The sequence below is a fragment of the Schistocerca americana genome, chromosome 3 (assembly GCF_021461395.2).
Source record: "Schistocerca americana isolate TAMUIC-IGC-003095 chromosome 3, iqSchAmer2.1, whole genome shotgun sequence".
NCBI classification, from domain to species: domain Eukaryota; kingdom Metazoa; phylum Arthropoda; class Insecta; order Orthoptera; family Acrididae; genus Schistocerca; species Schistocerca americana.
The window spans coordinates 430,459,623-430,475,516 of record NC_060121.1 but is presented as its reverse complement, the minus strand read 5'-3'; the positions used below and the strand labels follow the sequence as shown (position 1 = coordinate 430,475,516).

Here is a 15,894-nt window from a genome sequence, read left to right as displayed (position 1 = left end):
AAGTGCAGCAATGAAAAATAACAACAGACATGTGTGCAAGGATGGCAACCGCATTTCGCTCCAACACACCATTGGCGCGAAATTACGAATGTTCTGGAATATTTTGTACACGCCTCGTAATATCCTGCACACCCGAATGGGCAGCATCAATCCTCTAAGGCGTCAGTAGCAACATCTGATATTGAAATTATCTCTTTTTTCCACTTTCGTAATTGCACAATTTTTATGACGCTTACTAATTTAGGTTTAAAAACGTCATATTAGGATCTGTCTGGACAATGAACTGCAATTATTTAGTTCTAGTGTGATGGACATAGAGGAATTACGGGCAAAATTTAAACCGATTGTAAATCGTGATCTGGGCTAGTGTGCGATTAGAAAGTAGATTAAGTGTTAGACCAACGTGGTTTAGCAACGAAATTTAGAAAATTCTGAGGAATCAAAAGCTGTTGCACTATCGGTTCAAAAGAGAAAGCACAAAGGAGCGACAGGCAGAAGATAGTAAATAATCCTGCGTGTGTGAAAAGATATCGCGAAGCATGAAACAGCTACAGTGTCACCGCCATACGGTAGCAAAGGATCTGCCTGAGAACACGAGCAAATGCTGGTCTTATGTAGAGTCGCTAAGAGGGTCTAAGGCTTCCGTCCAGTCACTTGTTGACCAATCTGTTGTGACAGTTAAAGATAGCAAAACAAAAGCCAAAGCTATAAACTCAGCTTTTGAGAAGATTTTAAGAGAATCGTACAAACATACCGTCGCTTGACAACACACAGAGTTCCGTATGGACGACATAGTAAAAAACATCCCTGTCGTAGAGAAAAAACCAAAAGAGTTGAAAAAAATAAGTCGGCTGGTCCTGATGAAACCCTATTCGGTTTCACGAAGAGTTCGCTACAGTATTGGCCCCCTACGTAACTTGCACCTATCAAGAATCTCTCTCCGATCGTCAAGTCTCAAGTGATTGGAAAAAAGCACAAATGACTCCTCTATAAAAGAAGGGTAAAAGAATGAACCTGCAATAATACAGACCAAAATGCTTAACATCGGTTTCTTGCAATATTATAGAACATATTCTCAATTTCCTTGAGACTGAAAAGCTTATTTCCACGAATCAACACGGTTTTGAAAACATCGTTCATGCCAAACTCAGCTGGTCCTTAACTCACACGATATACTCTGAACTGTGGATGGAGGGAGATAGGCAGATTCAATATTTCTAGATTTTTGGAAAGTATTTGACACGGTACCCCACAGCAGAGGCCGGCCGTGGTGGCCAAGCGGTTAAAGGCGCTACAGTCTGGAACCGCGCGGCCGCTACGGTCGCAGGTTCGAATCCTTCCTCGGGCATGGATGTGTGTGATGTCCTTAGGTTAGTTAGGTTTAAGTAGTTCTAAGTTCTAGGGGACTGATGACCTTAGAAGTTAAGTCCCATAGTGCTCAGAGCCATTTTTTGAGCCACTGCAGAGTGTTAACGAAGGTACGAGCTTACGGAGTAGGTTCCCACATCTGTCAGTGGCTCGAAAATTTCTTCAGTGATGAAACCCATTATGTTGTGCTCGACGGCGGATGTTAATCAGAGACAAAGGTATCGACAGCAGTGCCCCAGATAAAAGTGATACGAGCGGTATTATTTACTACATGCATAAATTATCTGACGGACAGTGTGGGCGGAGATCTGTGGTTCTATGTGTCGTTTATGAGTCACCGTAGGAGGACACAAGAAGACATCGAAAAGGTGAGAGACGGGCTGCTAGATTTGTTACCGGTAGGTTTCAACAACCTGCAAGTGTTGGGAGGTGCTTCGGGAACTGAAATCTGAATCCCTGGAAGGAAGGTGACGTTCTTCTCGAGGAGCACTATTGAGAAAATTTAGGAAACGGGATTTTGAAGCTGAGTGCAGAACGATTCTGTTGCCTCCAACATATATTGCGTGTAAGAACCACGAAGAAATTGAGGCTCATACGGAGACATATAGACATTTCTTTTTCCCTCATCCATTTTGGGAGTGGAACAGGAAAGGAAGTGACTAGTGCGGTACGGGGTACCCTCCGCCGCGCACCATACCATGGCTTGCAGATTATGTATGTAGATGTAGATGTGAAGCCCATTCAACTAATCTTATTAATATTTAAGACAGAGTAATCTCTACTGAAGCGTATATTACAGTTTTAAATAGTTAAACTTCCTGCTAATCGTATGCACACAAAATTAATCGCCAGAAAATTGCGGAGCTAAGGTGGCGAAAAGCAGGATGATTTCAAAACAAAAGATATGTGGTATTTATTTAGAAATATGTTTAGAATAACAAGAAATCGACAAATATAAGGATTCTATGTGCGTTGTCTATTAAACCGGGAATCTAGAAACGATGGAGAGGCTTCGTCCCGCCGTAGCCCTCAGTGCTTCCACAACCGCACAACAGACTACAGCAGTCCACCCACACAGAACTCAGAGTTATTGTCCGGTTCGGCCCCCGTGCCCCTCCCCCTCCTCTTCCCGGGGAACGTCTCATACCAGACGAGTGTAGCTCCAAATGTTAGCGTGGTAGAGTAATGACTGTGTACGCTTACGTGGAGACAGTGTTTGCGCAGCAATCGCCGACATAGTGTAACGGAGGCGGAATAAGGGGAACCAGCCCGCATTCGCCGAGGCAGATGGAAAACCACCTTAAAATCCATCCACAGGCTGACCGACGCACCGGACCTCGACACTAATCCGCCGGTGGGATTCGTGCTGGATTCCGGTACTCCTTTCCGCTTGGGAAGCAGCGCTTTAGACCGCGCGGCTAGCCGGACTGGCATTATAAGGATACTGCGCTTTATCTGATTTATGGATTTTTATGTAGCAAGAATTACCGCTATTTATGATTACTTACACACTGTTATCTTTTTTTACAGGTATCAGAGAAAGTGAGTAGCTCTGTATGCGTCGTCCTGGTGCTACTTTTCTACTATTTCCAGATGACTAACTTCTTCTGGATGTTCGTAGAAGGTGAGAGCTTTTAATTTTCAGCTGAGTTATAGAAACTTGAAATGCAGCTTCAGTACTGACTCAATGAAATTCGGAACAGTTGTGCAAAACTAATGTTGGTGAGGGGGAGACGATACGATTTGTGACACTGCGTCAAGGACTAAATGTAGAATCAGTACGACACACGGATCAGATGTATTGGTGTAAGCGTTTTCGGAACTGCTTCCAAGGCGGTGACCATCATTCCTTGTACTTTTCTCGTGTTCGTGTAGGAGGTATCTGCGATACATTTGCACGCTTCTAGCAAAGTTGGGAATGTGTAATGTATAAATCTCAGATGAGAAAACTGATTCAGAATTAACCGAGAGAGATGACACAGTGGTTACGAAACAGAGCTCGCGATCTGGAAGGGAGAAATGCAAATACATGACCACGTGCTAATCTTGAATCAGTCCGTTACTGTTTTCGTCTTACTCCAACGGACCTATCCCGTCAATTCTAATGACCTCCTCCTCGACAGGGTATTAATTACCTTGGTTCTCCACTCGGAATAGAGTCGATACAGATTTGTGTAGGAAACGACAAGGTTTTTCATATATATTAATAGATTTAACTTTCGGCAATGCTCTCAGTGCTGTACCTGACTTAATATCCTTCGGAATCATTCCAGAAATATTACTGGCACGAACATTCTGCCGTACATGCAATAACGTAAGGGCACGCTCTATAGAGTCGGCTATCAAATCCCTGTCCGTCCTTTCTGATACTAATATGCTTTTAAGTTTCTACCGACATCTTCTCCCATGTAGTACTAGAGAGAATAATTTTGATGCAGCTGGGGTGAGATTTTATCCAAATCCAATTGTAAAGAACAAGGTAAAGCAAAAATACGGCTACAGGACATGCGCATCGGTCAAACAGGTCGGGTGACCACGAAGACGTCGTGTTGAGACCACTTAACAACACCGTTAGCCTTGAGAATAGCCAAAATTCAGAGACGAAGAGAATTCACAAGTTTCTTCACGTACTGCTGATCATGCTGAAGCCAATTAATGGTTATCTTACGTAGAGCTACGCTACTATCGGGATATTGGTCCTCGTTCATAGTCTTGGTAACTGGACTACGTTGGTCCAATTTATGTTACGGAAAACACACCCAAAATGTCACAGAACCATCTCGAGCGTGAACTAAACTCTCGACACACTGCGACCTGAAAGCCTCATTATTCCGTTTCCGCACTCTGTGCCTTCCAGACCTTGCACACTGTAAGAGCGCGTGAAGTCTTTTGCATAAAAACAGTTAGCTACCACAATCTGCTTAAAAATGCTGAGTTCTTCACATGTTTCGCTTTCGGCCAAAGGCAGACGAAGGAGCCGATGAATCATGGAGCTGAAGAAGGCCTTTTTGTATCGGGGCGAATGACATGAACTGGCGTGGATGATGCTACATGTACAAGTAGGTTTCTGAAAACCGAAAACGTGTTTGTTGACAATTTTCCTAATAGAAATGTGAAGGTAGTTAATGGAGTTCTCTTTTTCATCTTCATCAGAAAAAGTTATGTTTGGGTGTGTGCTTCCTATTGCTTGGGCAAATCCGTTGACCTCACTGGTGTTGCCTCCTATAAGTAATAAAATGTCGTCAATATACCGTTTATAATAAATCATATTACCTTTTCGCTGTGCAAACTTGGCAAAAAATTTACATTCTAAATTATTCACAAAAGTATCTGCTAAAGTAGCAGCTAGACTATCACCCATCCTGAGCCCATCTTTCTGAAAATGTTTTGTCATTGAAGATAAAAAATATGTTAGCTGAATCAGATTCTAGAAATTCAGTTATTTGTGTACACTACGGAGTACTGATTACTGATCTTGTTACTGGATAGGAGATTAGTCTAATAATGTCAATAATTTATTACACTGGGACATTACTGTAGAGGTTTTTTTTTTTTTTACTTCGAAGGATGCTAACGTCGCATTAGTTGGTGTGTGTATACCCTTGATTTCATTTGCTAGCTCAGAACTGTTTTTGACCCCAAAATAATCATCGAAAATGTAAATTGATTTTTCCTTTATTGTATTTCCAACCCCCCTCTCCGGGGGGGGGGGGCGGGGGTTCGAGGTACAATAAAGATAAAATCAATTTACATATTTACATTTTCGATAATTGTAAGAGAGGAGGGCGGGGGCGGGGGGGGGGGGGGGGTGCGGGCTGACAGCAGCATAATACTTCTGTCTGCAGATAAATTAAAAAAAAACATAATAATCAGATTTAACAATAAAAAGAGGTCAGAAAACTGAGATTGTTTAAAACTGATACATAGAGAAAAAGTTGTGATGAAAACATAAAAAACAAAGAGATCAGTGATGCTGATTAAAAACACTTAGAAAAAAGGCAGGCACAATTATAAACACGGTGACACTCAGGTTTCTGTTCGCAGCACTTTAAAAATGGGATGTGTAAACTGCTACAAGTTTACCATTACGGTATATATCTTGCTGATGGTTTCACCTGGTGCAGAGTGCCTTACATATTTATTTCGTTTTCTTACGTTGTGCGCATAGCTCTAGTGTTTTCTTGTTCCTTCTCTGTTTATATAATGTACTTCATTAAATAGATAGCCTTGCTCACAGACTGCTACGGTTTTTTTTTTCATTCTTTTCTTGGAACGTGGTGCCGCAGCGTACGAGAGGCGCTCTAACGGTCACGGTAATCATATCAAATACGCCCCAACCCCGCCCTCTCCAGTCCACCTCCTACACTATGACATTGACACAGCCTTTCTCGCCCTCTCTCCTACCCTTCAACGGTCTCAGTGCCTTCTTGAAGATCACCTTGACCTTTTTGCCACATGGTGTAACAAGTTATTCCTAAAAATCAATCCTCCCAAGACCCAGGCAATCCTAATAGGTCGTACCACTCGCTCCTTCCGGCTCCTTGATTTTCCCTTACCATCTGCGCTCGTCCTGTCCGCAAAGAATCAGCTAGAGGAAATTGAATAAAATACAGATATATGGTTATAGCAAGCTGCAGCAAGATCACTGGTAGTACATGTATTCAGCAGCTGACTAACCTGTGTTGTTGACTCTCCAGATCATAGCGCAAGCGAATTTCTTCGTCACTGCTGAAGCCCCATTTCCTAAGGTCCTGCGCCGTGACTCCTCACTTCCGAGCTAGTGGAGCGTGTTCCGTGTTACATATGGCAGGTGTGAAACTGCGGCTGGTACCTCCTTGACATTTGATCGGTGTGCTTCAGGCAAAGAATCTCCCCAAGACGCGCTCGACGAATTCCAGGAGATGAAGGAATTGGTGTAGTTGTCTATTTGAATCTCTTTCTTGATCTGAGTCTTGGTCGTTGGGGCTTGTGTATAAACAGGGGATGACTGGGGTCAGTTTGCATAGTTCTTCGTCTCCAATTCAGCAACTGCTTTCCTGCGAATACCTGGGTGTAGCTTAATGCTATACCGATAATTTGGCACAGTTTACTAACAGGAGTTAGTCGTAGAAAGCCTGCCACAATACATCCAGTCTCCTTGAAACCTGTGTCAGCCTGTTTGGCATGAACAGAATTTTCTGAGACTGATGCAGAATATTCTGCTGCGGAGAAACTTCGTGCCAGGGCAGATATTGGAGGTACTTTTGACTGAGCGCCCAGGTGGTTACTGTATGTTCGGCCCATCTCTTGGTCTGTAAGAGTGGAATAGTTTTCCCTTCTCCAAGTGGAGCCCAGGTATTTTAGCTTCCCTTTTCCGTAGATGAAATGGGCACACTTGTGTCTTTGCACGGTTGTCCTTCAAGTGGTTATCATCATAGTACCTACACAGATCATCGAGAGCTCTTCTCTACTTAATTTCCACCTCCTAATAGCTTTTATCTGGGGCAATGGATGAGTTATGTTAATCGGTAATCATTAGCGACTGAATGCCCTTTTTCAACCAGCTGTTTGTGGATGACAGTATCCTAAGCTGCTGTGAGGTCAATCGAAGGCAGACCTGTAACTTGACCTCTTTCGTACGCAACCGAAATATGTTAGATCCTCTTAAGGATACACCCACAGCAAGACCTTCCTGGAAGAAAACCTGACTGTTTTTTTATGAGACCTTTTTCAACGTACTCCGATATTAGATTTAAAATCATGCTTTCCGGAACAATACACAACTTGTACAAAGGTGAAACTGAACGAGATTCTTTTGAGTCTATTGGCTCTTTCCCAGGCTTTAGAGGTGCTAGTACTCCACATTTCTTGGGAATTTACAATTTTAAAATTCAAGTAGTCGTAAAATTTAACATCCACTGTTTTGTAGCAGGTTGTAACCTCCCCACAAAAATTTAAAGAATGAAAATATTTAAAATGTGAATTGGACATCGTGCTGTAAAACGTAACCTCCCTGTAAAAATATGAAAATGAAAAGAATTGAATTCAACCAAGTGTAGCGTCCCCACAAATATTTGAAATGACAATAATTAACTGTTAATGGGAATAGAGGCATATGTTGTTGAGCTCCCATAAAACATCGTTAAATTGAAATAAAAGTGACTGTAGCTTCGCTACAAAAATATTGAAAAATAATCGCCCAATGTAAACTCGACACAAAAATGGAGAAATGAACATTAATCATTAAACCCACAATAATAGGGCAGCATCGCTGACCTTAGGTCCTGTGCAATAACTAATCCGATAAATTGATTCTGGGATGAAAAGCATAGGAAATATTGTTTCAATTGGAATGATTCTTTTCTTAAAAAAGATTGCTTTGAAAACAAAATTATTATTGGGGCATTTCTTGAACAAATTAATTACAATTAACATACATTACATTGTCAGATGTGCGCAATGCTGCTTCATTACCTTATTTAACAATATACCTCGTCCCGAACCTTGACCAGAGACCCATGTCGACGCCCGCCGGCTCCTCACACATAACTCCGACTCGCAACTGCGTCCAAGACGCAACAGCGTCCAACTCGGAACTGCACTCTCGCGCAGTCAAGCGCAGACTAGCAACGATAAACAACTTCCTGGTCAGAGATTCTGTCATACCTCACCATCGCTGGTACTGAATACGTACGCGTTTCATAACCCTCCACTGGGGGGGGGGGGGGCAAAAATTTGGCAGCGATGGTGAGTCATTCGGACTTGCCATGAGCAAGAAATTTTTTCAGAATTAATTAACTTTACAATTACAGCATATATACAGATATAGAACATGAAGTAAATATGGTGCACATGCACCAAGTACAAAACATAATAGGCAATGACAAAATGTGAGTACAAAACATATTAGCAAATAACATAAGTGCAGACGCACTGAAAAACTCTTTAGCATTTTCACAATAAATAAACATAATGGCAAAAAAATCATGTTGACAAGTGACGTAAGTCCACATGCACTGCAGTTCAGAACATATCAGCAAATCAAAATGTACATACAATGAGTAGTAATCATGTTATAAAATGACAAAAGTGCACAAGCACTGGAATTCAGAATATATCAGCAAATCACAAAATGTATATACAATAAGTAGAAATCATGTTAGAAAAATGACAAAAGTGCACACGCACTGTAGTTCAGAATATATCAGCAAATCGAAATGTACATACAATGAGTAGTAATCACGTTAGAAAATAACGAAAGTGCACTCGCACTGTAGCTCGAAAAAAAAATGTATAGACCATGAATACAAATGATGGTAGCAAAAAATGATTTTCACTATGTTACAGGAATTAGGATAGGAAAGGGAAGGATTGCATCATGGCTGTAGCACTTTAGGTTGCACGCAGCTGCACTGAAAGACCATATCTTTCCACAGAAGTACAACACCAAGTGAGACAATCTGAAGTTCTTTTCCCAGAAGCATTTATCAGCGTAGCCAAGACACTGAAATGTCGTAGTAATATTCCATGTTATCATTTTGGCAGTACATCAGGTACACCAAACAGTGGGACCATAATAACGGCTCCATCGCTCACGGTGGTGGGCAGCATGTCGTGTCAACACCACCCTCTTACAAGGCACACCAACGTAGAATTAGTGCAAAAGCCAAATATAGTGCTCCATGATCAAGGGGATATACAGAACAAATGGATATTAAAGTAATTCAGCGTAGTTAGGTCAGAAAGTGAAGGACATTAAGTCACATACTAGTCTTCATTCAGAATTACATTAGTAGTTTGCGGCATTCATAGCCCAGTTATTGAACATTTCTGTACCATGTATGTAGTATTACAGAAGAATGTTCATTAATTGATTTACAGACAACATTGTCATTGGTCATTTCAATACCATAAGCAGTAGCGTTCATTTCCCAGTTACAAAGCATAATCAGTAGCATTCATTTTCTTGTTACAAAGCATTATTAATTAATCATTGGTCATTTTAATACAGTAATCATCTCAATACAGTAATCAGTAGCATTCTTTTCCCAGTTACAAAGCATAATCCGTAGCATTCATTTCCTTGTTACAAAGCATTATTAATTAATCATTGGTCATTTTAATACAGTAATCATCTCAATACAGTAATCAGTAGCATTCTTTTCCCAGTTACAAAGCATAATCCGTAGCATTCATTTCCTTGTTACAAAGCATTATTAATTAATCATCGGTCATTTAAATACAGTAATCATCTCAATACAGTAATCAGTAGCATTCTTTTCCCAGTTACAAAGCATAATCAGTAGCAATCATTTCCTTGTTACAAAGCATAATTAGTAGCATTCATTTCCTAGTTACAAAGCATAATTAGTAGCATTCATTTCCTAGTTACAAAACATTATTAATCATTGGTCATTTCAGTACCGTAATCAGTAGCATTCATTATTCAAGTGACATATTATTCATAGCTGATCAGCATTACTCAGAACTATCTTAAACTGGTATCATTATTTGGGACAGGTAATACATTTTTTTTATTAGCAATGCATTGCGTTGGGTAATTATAGGGGAAAGAAAGAAAAAAAATTTGCTTTTGGGTTGTTGCTGTAAATGAAAATATATAACGTCATTCGTCATGAGTCAGCTGTAGCAAGATTATGAAACAAGTAGAGTATATGTAATCACATTCATAAATGACATAGATTTAATGAACAACTGCTTATAGCACATTAATTTCATAAATAATTTCTCCTGCAAGAATATACAAAAAGTGGATTACTAAGCTGAAAGAAGAAATCCATTTTATGCTGAAATGTAGTGAACTTCGAATTAACAGGTAGTGAAATGTGTATAAAAAATGTGTTCCATAGCTGTCCTTTCCAAAACCTTCCATCATTATACTATGCAATAATTATGCTGTCAAAGCAAACTGCAACAAATACTTAATTAACTACATAGCATAAATACATAAGTTCAACAATATCCTCATCTGTAAAGAAAAAAAACTTCATTATCCATCACTTCATTATCATAACTCCATTATTATCATCACCTGTAAAGAAAAACTTCATTATCCATAGTAGCATATTCTTCATCATTATTCATCAGCATTCATTGTCTTCTGCAAAAAAAAAAAATCATTTCATTACTCATTACATAACTATTCCTTATCTCTAGCATATTCCATCACTAAAACTAAGATGTGTAGTTCTGTCTGACAGCCTGCATCAATCGCCTTGTATTCTTAAAGAAAAAACTAGTTAAGACTGCTATTCTACGATGTGTATAGTATATTCTTGTTAATACTTGTAAATCCTGATCCATTTACTCTTCATCACGAGGTTTGCATCTTCTTTCGTTCATTCCGAAGGTGAAATTCCCATTTCTGTTTAATTTATTTCTTTTACACATCATTTCTTTCTGAAATTGATAACCAAAGATTAACGTCTTGCATTTACATCATATACTCACTAAATAATGACTGGTTTATGATAACATAATTAAGCATATAGCACACCATGACAGAAAACGTAATATGAAAAAAAATAGACAGTGTTCAAATGCAAATATGTACACAGAATAACACAATGCAGCAGCAAAAAATGTAAAACAGTCATGATGTTGAGATATCATAGGGCAAAAATGTCAAAGTCAACTGGTGTGTGTTATATCTTAATTATTTCACAGTGCATATAAACAAAATATGAAAACAATCGTAAATACATAAGAAAATGATGACAAGAAATGTGACCTCCTTTGAGTTCATGTTGTATGTTGTGTAGTTAGTAGAGGCGAGAATTAAAGACTTTAATGGAGAGAGAATTTAATAAAATTAATATGTCACTAGATAAAATTGCATAATTATTCATAAGATACGTAAGTTTCTCTGGAAATAATGTGCACAGTCTGATATGTAACGACAAGAAGAGCGACCTGCTAACCTTACCTTGCCGGGCACTTGCCAAGAAAAATACGATAATCATCAATAAGTAGTCACATAAATATAATTGCAGAAATAGTCATAAATGTGTAAATTCATGTGGAAAAATATGCACGATCTGATGTGTAAGGACAAGAAGAGCGACCTGCTAACCTTACCTTGCCGGGCACTTGCCAAGAAAAAATACGATAATCATCAATAATTAGTCATGTGAATATAATTGCATAAGTGATCATAAAAATTAGTAAATGGCATCATAGTATGTTAAATCATAAAGTGTCTTCATTCAATAAAGGGTTTAATATTGGAGACATGGTGGTTGCCTTTACTTTTTCTGGTTCTCAAAGTTTCGACGTGTACAACATTGGGGTGAGGAATGTTGCGAATCCGATATGGACCTGCGTATAGAAGTTCAAATTTACTGCACTTACCTTTTATTCTGCTGGATAAATAGTGTGTACGTACTAATATCTTCTGTCCAATGTGAAAGTCACGGCGTATACAAACTTGTTTTTGCTGTCTTCTCCGGCGCTCTGCGGCACGTTTGATGTTGTTCAGCGCAATGTTAATTATTTCATGGTGTCGTAGTCGACGAGATGTAGGAAAGTTTACTAATTCTGTAATTTTGTTAGGTGGTTCAACATTTTTCAGTATAACAGACGGAGATAGCATAGTGGATTCATTTGGTATGGAATTAATTACTTCTTGGAATGAGGATATATGTGTGTCCCAATCAATATGTCTTTTGTGGCAATATATTCTACACAGTTTACCAATTTCTTTCATTAATTGTTCACAAGGGTTCGAAGAAGCATGGTACTTGGATATATAGATGGGAGAAATGTTTCTAGCTCGTAACATACGTGTCCATATAGCAGAACGAAATTGTGATCCATTGTCAGAAATTACTTTCAACACATGCCCTACGTGAAATAGAAAATGCTTTACAAATGCTTTCGCAACGGTTTTAGCAGTAGCTTTGCGTAACGGAGTGAAAGTAATAAATTTTGAAGTGAGTTCAACAGCGACAAAGATGTAGCAAAAACCTCTATTAGTTCTGGGAATTGGACCAAGAATGTCTACAGCGGCCGTATGTCTCAATTTAACACGTACAATGGTATATAATGGAGGAATACGTGAAGTCGTGTCTGACTTAGCTTTTTGCCAAATTTTACATGACGCTAAAACTCGTCGTATACGTTTTTCCATGTTGGTAACATAATAGTTCTGTCTCAGTATAAGAAAACATTTTCTGGCTCCGTAATGTGCGTAACTTAAATGAGTATACCAGATTAATTTGTTAACCGATTCGTCAGCAATGCATAATAACCAATTGTTGCTGTCAGGATGAGAGCGGCGAAACAGAATGTCATTGCGTACAGTGTAATAGTTTCTAATCGTAACATTATTCTTATCTTGCCAAAGGTGTTTAATTTCTGTCCACATGTTGTCTTTATTCTGCTCTTGTGCTATGTCCTGTAATGACGACGAAATAAAATTTTCAAATGCAACTTGTTGAATGTACATAACGCTGAAATTTGCTTTGCAGAAGTTGGTTGCGATGTCTTGCTGATTGTTGCTGAGAGAACGAGATAGTGCGTCTGCTACAATATTTTGTGTGCCGGGAATGTGAACAATTGTAAAATTAAATTCCTGTAAATAAAGTTTCCACCTGCTTAACCTGTCGTGTGTAAATTTAGCTGAAAGTAAAAATTGTATAGCTTTGTGATCTGTGTAAACGGTGGTATGTCTGCCATAAAGAAAATGCCTGAATCTCGTAAAAGCCCAAACAACACATAACGTTTCCAGTTCTGTAACAGAATAATTTCGTTCAGCAGGTGACAGAATGCGGCTTGCAAATGCGATGTTTGTAATTGTTGTAGTACCATCTTCTTCAATATCCTGTAAATTATGTACGCCTAAAGCGGTGTTAGAACTGTTGGTAGCAATGGAAAAATTTCTGGTAAGATCTGGGTGCGATAAATGTGGTGCATTCAACAAAGCATGTTTCAGGTTCATAAATTCAGAATGTGCTTGCTTATCCCAAGACCAAATAGTGTTTTTACCTGTCAATTGGCATAATCTAGGTGTGTCTAAACCAGAGTGATGAATAAATTTACGAAAAAAGTTAATTAAGCCCAAAAAACTGCGTAGTTGCTTCTTCGTTGTAGGAACAGTAATGTCACGTAAAGCTTGAAGTTTTTCCGGATCAGGCGCAATGCCTTCTGCTGAAATTACATGTCCAAGAAATTTTATAGAAGTTTTACCAAAGTGCGATTTACTGAGATTAACTGTGAGTCCTTGTGCATGAAAAGTTTGTAACAGACGTTCAAGAATCATATTGTGTTTAGACCAGTTAGCTTCTGCGATAAGAATGTCGTCTACGTACGTCGTGATTCTGTCTTTAAGTTCTGTCGGAAGTATTGTGTTCAAACCGCGAATAAAAGCTGCAGAAGAAATAGTTAAACCGAATGGTAATTTGCAAAATTGATAACAGTCGCCAAAACAGAGAAATGCTGTATACTTTCTGCAGTTCGCATGAAGCTGAATTTGCCAAAATCCCGATTTCAAATCTAGTGTGGAATAAATAGCCGTACCAAGTAATTTCTGTAGAAGTTCCTCTAGTGTTTGTGGTCGATCTGTTTCATTAATAGTTATGTCATTGACGTGACGTGAATCAAGCACGAGGCGAGGTGAGCCATCTTTTTTCTTAACAATATGTAGCGGGTTTATGTACGGACTAACTGCTGGTTCAATAATTCCTTGGTCAAGCATATCCTGCAATTCTTTCTTAACCTGTTCTCTGTGGATATATGGAATGGGATAATGCTTGGCTTTAAATGAATCATGCTGTTTGACTTGAAATTCATACATAAAACCGGACATAGTACCAGGAATGTTGTCGAAAACTGGAGATTGCTGTAAAAGAATTTTGTGTCGTTGGGTGCGTTCGTCGTCTGTATTTGCACAGCTCTGCTTAACTTTGTCAGAAATCATCTGCATTACGTCGTAGTCAGCTTCATCTGGAGTATTATAGTTGTGTACCTACGTATCTGTGAACAATGTGGGATTACAGTCTATGTTAGGTGATACGGAAATGACCTCTGTGCGATTAATTGTTTGTTCTTCCGCAGATCGTGAGTGCTGAAATTCTAAAGCCAATTGTACATTTTCATCCTTCAACATTAAACAGGAATTTTGAAAGTCAATAATGGCATCGTGTTGTACCAGAAAATTCGTACCTAAAATAATGTCTGTCGTCAATAACGGAATAATCCAAAAATTTGAGTGAAATGTGTGACCTGCAATGCAAAATGATAAATGTGTCTGTAATTTAACGTCTACTCCTTTACTCGATACTGCTCCTTTTACTTTCGTTTTGCCTAATGGAAATGTAGGATAGGTATTCTCTTTGTTACACTCGTTAAAAGTTTCTTCTTTTATAACTGACATAGGTGATCCGGAATCGATTACTGCTGAAAATTTCGATGAACCAATTTTAATTTCGATGACAGGATGTGAAATGGTTTTCTGAACAACTGGTCTTTCCTGTAAAAGAGTGTCTCGGATGTCGTCGAAAGTAATAACATTTTCGTGAACAACATTCTGCGTGTCAAAAATAGTGCTTGTGTTACTGGAAGATGCGATCTGTACAGTATCTAGTCAAATTCTATCTGACGTGTTATTATTTTCTGGAGGATGTTGTGGCATTTCGACTATTTGAACTGTTCTATTATTTCTTCCAGACGTATTACGCTCTGGATGATACCTACTGTCTGGTTCATTCATGAGAATATGTTCTTGCGGATGATTTTGCTGTTGGTAAGACCGACTGTTATTATATGTACGCTGAAAATTTTGCTCATTATTTTTACGTCTGTCGTGATAGTCATTCCTATACGGTGCATTGCGATAGGAATTGAAATACTGTCTTTTCTGTACATAGTTATTTCCTTACTGCCATGCGTTACTATTTGTTGTATCTGGGACTATACGTGCACGCGGCGAAACATTAAAGCCTGGCTGACCTTGCACACTGCATTGTTGGTCAAGTATACTAACCGGCTTACTTTCATGCTGTTGTGGTGAAAAAAGTCTATTGTTACTAAAATGTGGTTCCTGTTGCTTAAAATTTTGACGATATTGATAATTAGAATTTTGTCTGTTATTAAAGTTCTGTTGGTTGTCATTCCTAAAGCGTCTATTACCTTTACTATTGAAATTGCGTGACTGATTGTGATTACTGAAAGTTTGTTTTCCTTGGTTATTATATGAAAAATTTTTGTTTATAAAGGAATAATCCGATTGCTGTACTTCCAGAAGCTGTAACAGATCTCTAAATGCCGAAATATTTTCGTTTTGCTGACCCGTTAGAAGTGACACTCTTAATGATCGTGGTAATTTAGAGATATATAGTTGAATAAGTGTAGATTCACTATAAGGTTCACTTAAATACTGATTTTGTTGGACCATGTGCTCAAAAAATTGCGTGACACTGGTAAAATTTGAGTTCTCATAATTTGGCAAACTAATTAATTGATCCTTAATTCCGTGCTGTGTCGTCTTCGCCCAGTACACTGACAGAAAAGCATTCTGAAATTCTTCTA

At 38.8% G+C, this 15,894-nt stretch overlaps 1 protein-coding gene across 1 annotated transcript in view; it reads left to right on the top strand.

Annotated features, from left to right (window-relative positions):
- The window catches only part of LOC124607197 (diuretic hormone receptor-like), a 575,756-nt gene that overhangs the window by 452,469 nt on the left and 107,393 nt on the right, over window positions 1–15,894 (top strand). Inside the window, exon 6 of the mRNA XM_047139420.1 lies at window positions 2,899–2,992. Within this exon, the coding sequence (XP_046995376.1) occupies window positions 2,899–2,992 (94 nt within the window). The remainder of the gene's footprint in view (window positions 1–2,898; window positions 2,993–15,894) is intronic.